Genomic DNA, 5,761 nt, shown 5'->3' with positions numbered 1-5,761 from the left:
CGGTGATATGATTATTAAACACATTTTCGATATTTCGATATAATAATATATATTATAATAATAATATACATAACAGCATTTGTCACTGACTGACGTTAGGCGCGCAGCCATCAGAAAGAGCAGAACACCACTGGCTACTTTCGTGATGACGTACACCGCAGAGTCACGCAACCAGTGCTCAGCACAGCAGTAGTAGGCTGATCTCCAACGCGGCAAATTTTAGCTACAAAATGAGCGCCCCTGACCGCAATACAAATGTGACTGAACGAGCTTCCACAAGTGAGGAGAAATCAGACGAAATGGTTGATAAGAGAGGAAAGACTAATTCAGTGGTATGGAAGTGGTTCGGCTATCTGAGATCTGATAAACTTCAGGTTTCAGAGTGCTGCAAAATGTGCCAGAGAGTAGTGCCGACTAGCAGCGGGAACACATCAAATCTGTTCCACCATCTGAAGCAGTTCCACCCGATAGAACATTCTGAGAGTCAGAAGATGAGGCACCATAAAAGTTTAAGCCAACAACCTGTCCCTCAAACAACACCACCATCATCATCCCCAACACCAGTTGTGTCAAAAGAGAAACCCATGCAGCAAACACAGATCGCTGCATTCATGCCTTATGACAAACAGTCTAAACGTCATAAAGACATTACAAAGGCTGTAACAAACTTCTTGGCTAAGGACATGATGCCGTTTACTACGGTGGAAAACGTGGGCTTCAGGAAAATGATTTCAATCATCGACCCAAGATACGAGCTCCCTGGGCAAAAATATTTTTCACGCGCAGCTATCCCTGCACTTTATGGTGAAGTTAGGGAAAGGGTGGAGGAACAACTGAAGTCAGTGTCATATTTCGCGACCACAGCTGACCTGTGGTCAAGCCGAACCTCAGAACCATACTTGAGCCTGACAGTCCACTTTATTGATCAAGATTGGAAGCTTGTCAGCTTATGCCTTCAGACGGTCTACTTTCCTGAGGATCACACGGGCGAATCAATTGCAGCCGGACTTGCAGATGCGCTCGCCTCCTGGGGACTCCGCGAGGACCGGCAGGTCTGCATCACCACAGATAGCGGGACCAATATCATCAAAGCCGCTGAGTTGAACAGATGGACAAGACTACAATGCTTCGGGCATCGACTGTACTCTGCTATTGGTAAGTTATACACATGTTAAAGCTGCATGTAACCTTTTTGGTCAAAAATTAGCAAAATGTATATAATGAGCCAGTACATCATGAATCCAATATCCAAACCGTGTTTATGTCTTATCCTGAATCACTACGGTACACTATAATAAGTGTTTATATTCAGACTATTTTAAACTACTTCGTAGTAAAACTTCGTAAAACTTAAGTGCATGGACTCCGGAGTGCGCATTTGAAGTGCGAATGCGTCACCGTGGCAGGACGAAAGGTGTCCCAAACTGAAGTGTGTGGACTCCGAAGTGCGGATGTGAAGTGCGATTGCGTCACAGTGTCACGACGTAAGCTGTCCCAAAGTCAGAATGCGCACTTCGAAGATCGCATTTGAAGTGCGAATGCGTCACCGCGGTGCGACGAAGGCTGACGAGTTTCTAAAACAACTAAAAATAAGCACTTCATTTCCCATGAAAATGAAGTGTACATCTTATGGACACTTCGCACCCTTCCATATCCCAGAATCACTTGCGTACATGTGACGAAGGTGTTTATATTCAGAGGCAGGTGAGAGTTCTGTGGAGGACTTCACATTGAAATGTAAGTATTGTGTTTTCATTTACTCAAATACCTAGCGAAAGTGTTTAAAGCCAGGCTTTTTTTTTTTTTTTTTACATAAAGCCCACAAACAATAAGACAGCCACTATATAAGGCAATGGTCTTTCCCTTTGTTGTGTTTTTGAAGTGCTGTCATGCAAGAGATGTCTACAAATGTTTTAACCAAACTTAAGCACTTCAGTATTTTGTATAATGTCCTGCTGCTGTGTCATATTTTCTAATGTTAAGATTGCAAACCTGTATTCTTTCATAAGTGTTTCCATTTTCTTTTGTTTTAATACTATTCTGGAGAAAGTGAGCATGTGTTTTTGTTGTTAACAGGCAAGGTTTATTTGTGAAGTGTCCTGAGACAGGTGAGGGAGCGAGTGGACAGGGAGGACATCAAACTCAAACAAATACATTCTTCATTAGCCAAGAGAAAAAAATGAGTACATTACAGTTTTTCCAATACATTTTTTAAATGTCATATTGTCAATGAAACAACCTAATTTCTGTAGTTTATTTTTGTGACGCAAGTTAAAAATGAAATGCATAAATTGTATACATTATTCATTTTTTGTAATTTATTCGTGAATAAGCCTGAGTACTTTCTGTACATTTTGTATTTGTTTTGCATATTCACATGTGTAAATAAAAGAAAAGTGCTTATGTACATTGTTAATTTTTTTTTTAATGTAGCTTATAATTTTTTTCACAAAAAATTATTTTATTTGTTTGTCCTGTAAATACTTTTTTACACATTAAAACAAATTGTTCTATACATAATAGAAAATACTTTTTACAACCATTTACAACATAGCTTAGGTTTAACATCAGAAAACAGCATCAGTTTGAGCCCAGCCCTGCCTCCATGTGTTCTGGGGTCTTCAGGAGGTCAGTCCCTTGGTGAATGGCCAGCACCTCCTCAGAGACTCGGAGGACAGTGTGGTGACAGTGGAACGAGGCACATCTCAAACACTCTGGAGACCATCTGTATGATGTACCGCTGACAGACAGAAGAGAAACACCAGGGTCTGGATCGTGGCACACCATCACTGTTGGCGTTCACTTCCCAGAAGATCCAGCAGCACAGTCAAGGTCTCCCTGCTCAGAACAAAACCATTAAACACCTGTTCAGCGCTGCCACATTCAGCTTTATCCTGCAGTACAGGGGTCTGGTCTGATTTAGGGAAAGAAGGAAAAGAGAAAGAGTTTAGAGCTATGAAAACATAATTAGTACAAGAAATATTGACATACTTTAGTAAACTACTTTTAATAACTACCAATACCATATTGGGGAAAAACTACTACTCATATTTAAAACCTTTTAAACCCAAAAATATAAATTACAAACCTGGAGCAACTGAAGGGTGAGTAAATGATTACACAATGTTCATTTTTGGCTGAACTATCCTTTAAGTAAAAGTATTATCTTGCATACTCTAATATACTTCAGGTATTGAGAGTAAAAGTAAAGGTATGTGCAGTATTGTCTTGAAAAAAAGAATTCATCAGGATGGTTTTACATTAATAATACTGCTGCACTTCTGTGTATGTTGCAGTTTACTTCTAAATATGTTCAAGAGTATTAAATTTAAAGTTGCTGGACATTAAGCTGTACTATGCTCTATTTTTAAATACAGTTTTATTTTTATGGTTAACTGCCTAAAAAAATACGGGTTTCAAACCTGTCTACATATGGTCAAGACAATAAACTACATAAAATTGCACCTTTGTAAGATATCAGTCAGCATTTGAACTATTATGTGTTTATTTTGTAGTTTTTCATATGTATCATTACATTATTCAAGTAAGCTCCAAGCCAGTATCTGCATTTAAAGTTGCAATCCGACGAAGATCGCAGCAAACCAGTGTAGTTTACCTGGCCTCGGTCTTGGCTAAGCCTGAGGTACATCACCGTCTCCTCCATTATGAGTAAATCATAAAAACAAAAACGATCAGTTCTGGCTCCACCTGTCCTGTCCTGGCAGGACTGTCCTCTCGTCAGCGCTCCTCTCACACCGTTGCTATGCGACAGAGCGCTAATCGGAAACACCTGGTATCATCCTTAGGAAATCCTGTGAAGGCGAGCATCTCACGCACTTCGGAGGGCCCTTGTGGTCTTCGAAGTCCGTGGCCTTCGAAGTGTGCACACTCAACTTTGGGACACAGCTATGAACAGAGAGAAGTAGTTCCGGCTACAATGTTCTTCCACAAGATGCATGCAGAGCGCCACATGTTACGGACTGCAGCAGCTTTAATTGATTTTGTTTATATTAAATCATTGTTCTTAATTAGTACTTAGTTGTAACTATAATACTTACCCTGTAGTTGATTAGGTGATTTTATTCTCCCTATTTAAGTGATTTTATAGGCTATTCCTTTAATATTTATTCAAGACATATTTGTATGGATTATACATACAGCAATTCTTTCAATTAAATTCAAAGGTGTTTTACTGCCATTGGAATATATGTTTACATATGTCAACATATGAACATTGTTACATATGTTAATTTGCCAAATCAAGTGTGAAAAAAAAAAAATTATGCAAGCAGAAGAATTTTGCAGTAAGAATAATATGATTAAACGACAAATTGTAGTTAAAATATAAATACAAATTATAAGTATATATTGCTTTTTTTTCACTGTCTACAGAGAAAGATAACCAAGACAAGTGGGTGGACAGAGCAATTGGGGTCTGTAAAAAGGTGGTGGCTGCCTTCTCCTACTCCTGGAAGAAGAAACGGGACCTTGCAGCTGCTCAGGAGGAGTATCACTTGCCAAAGCACAAGCTCATCAGTGAAACACCAACAAGATGGGGCTTCCGTCAACAAATGGTGAAGCGGGTTCTGGAGCAGAAAAGGGCCATCACAGAAGTCCTCTCAAAGGACAAGAAGACCAGACCGCTGGTTCCTAACTGGCAAGATGTGGATGTTTTAGAGTCTATAGATGCAGCTCTAAGCCCTCTCCTCGAATTCACTGATGCCTTGTCTGGTGAATCCTATGTCAGTGTATCATTTCTAAAACCAGTGATGCATCTCTTCAACACCTCCATCTTGAAGGAAGCAGAGGATGACACAGAGCTCACCAGGACCATAAAGACAACAGTGATGGGATACCTTAACCAAAAATATGATGACCCAGCCATGGATAATCTACTTGACATGGCATGCCTCGTTGACCCAAGATTCAAGCTTCAGTACACTCAGGAGGAGAAGAGAGAATACATCAAAGAGAGAGCTGTGTTGGAGATGCTGAAGGGAGAGAGATCTGTTGTGGTCAGGGAAGAGGAGTCCAGAGAAGAAGCCATGAGAGACACTTTTGTACCACCCAAGAAAACAAAGCGTTCTCTGGCTAGCTTTTTTTCAAACAGGCCCACCACTACTACTGACACAGAAAACTTGAGTGCACAGCAGGGAGTTGAGAGGGAGCTCGGCAACTACCTTCTGTCTCCACATGCTGACAATGACTCAAATCCTCTGGATTGGTGGAAAGTTTATCAAAACAACTTCCCTAGAGTAAGTCAACTGGCACAACATTACTTGTGCATTCAGGCCACAAGCTCCCCCTCTGAGAGGGTTTTTAGTACAGGTGGCAACATTGTCACATGTAAAAGGGCATCTCTGAAGCCAGATAATGTAGACCAGCTTGTATTTCTTGCCAGAAACCTGTAGAGCCTGTCATAGGATGTCATCAACACTCAACAATGTCCCTGCCCCAGCAACATGTGTTTTTTTTGTTGCTCACTCTTTTTCTCTTTTTTTCTGCAGCTGAGCACTTTTCATATTTTTTTTTTATCCTGGCTGAAGCACTTTGGTTTATAAGAACAAGTTTTGTTACAATAAGTTTTGTGTAAAGAATAATATAATCAGCCTGTTATTGTTTAAAGATAAATATATTAATAAGGTCAGTCTGAGAGTCTTAAGTTTATCTCACTTTTCTTGTTTGTATAAAGGTAAAATACAAATAAAAGGTGAACGTTCATTTATTTGTACCGTTTTTATTTCTAAAATATTATGTAGTT

The 5,761-nt window shown here is 39.8% G+C and overlaps 1 protein-coding gene across 1 annotated transcript; it reads left to right on the top strand.

The window, feature by feature from the left end:
- Window positions 1–299: 299 nt before the first annotated feature.
- On the top strand, window positions 300–5,411 carry LOC122143763 (E3 SUMO-protein ligase ZBED1-like). The gene is made up of 2 exons (XM_042754387.1): window positions 300–1,155; window positions 4,393–5,411. The coding sequence occupies exons 1-2, from the start codon at window positions 300–302 to the stop codon at window positions 5,409–5,411; spliced, it is 1,875 nt and encodes a 624-aa protein (XP_042610321.1).
- The last annotated feature ends 350 nt before the right edge of the window (window positions 5,412–5,761 follow it).

This window comes from Cyprinus carpio, unplaced genomic scaffold (assembly GCF_018340385.1).
Source record: "Cyprinus carpio isolate SPL01 unplaced genomic scaffold, ASM1834038v1 S000006503, whole genome shotgun sequence".
In the NCBI taxonomy this organism is placed as follows: Eukaryota; Metazoa; Chordata; class Actinopteri; order Cypriniformes; family Cyprinidae; genus Cyprinus; species Cyprinus carpio.
Note: the sequence above shows the minus strand (reverse complement) of the source record. Positions and strands in the feature narration are given on the sequence as shown.

Bases quoted from the DNA above. Each gene is read 5' to 3' on its own strand.
- LOC122143763 (XM_042754387.1), top strand. From the start codon at position 300: ATGGTTGATAAGAGAGGAAAGACTAATTCAGTGGTATGGAAGTGGTTC. The intron at 1,156-4,392 runs GTAAGTTATACA...CACTGTCTACAG, and splicing joins TCGACTGTACTCTGCTATTG to AGAAAGATAACCAAGACAAG.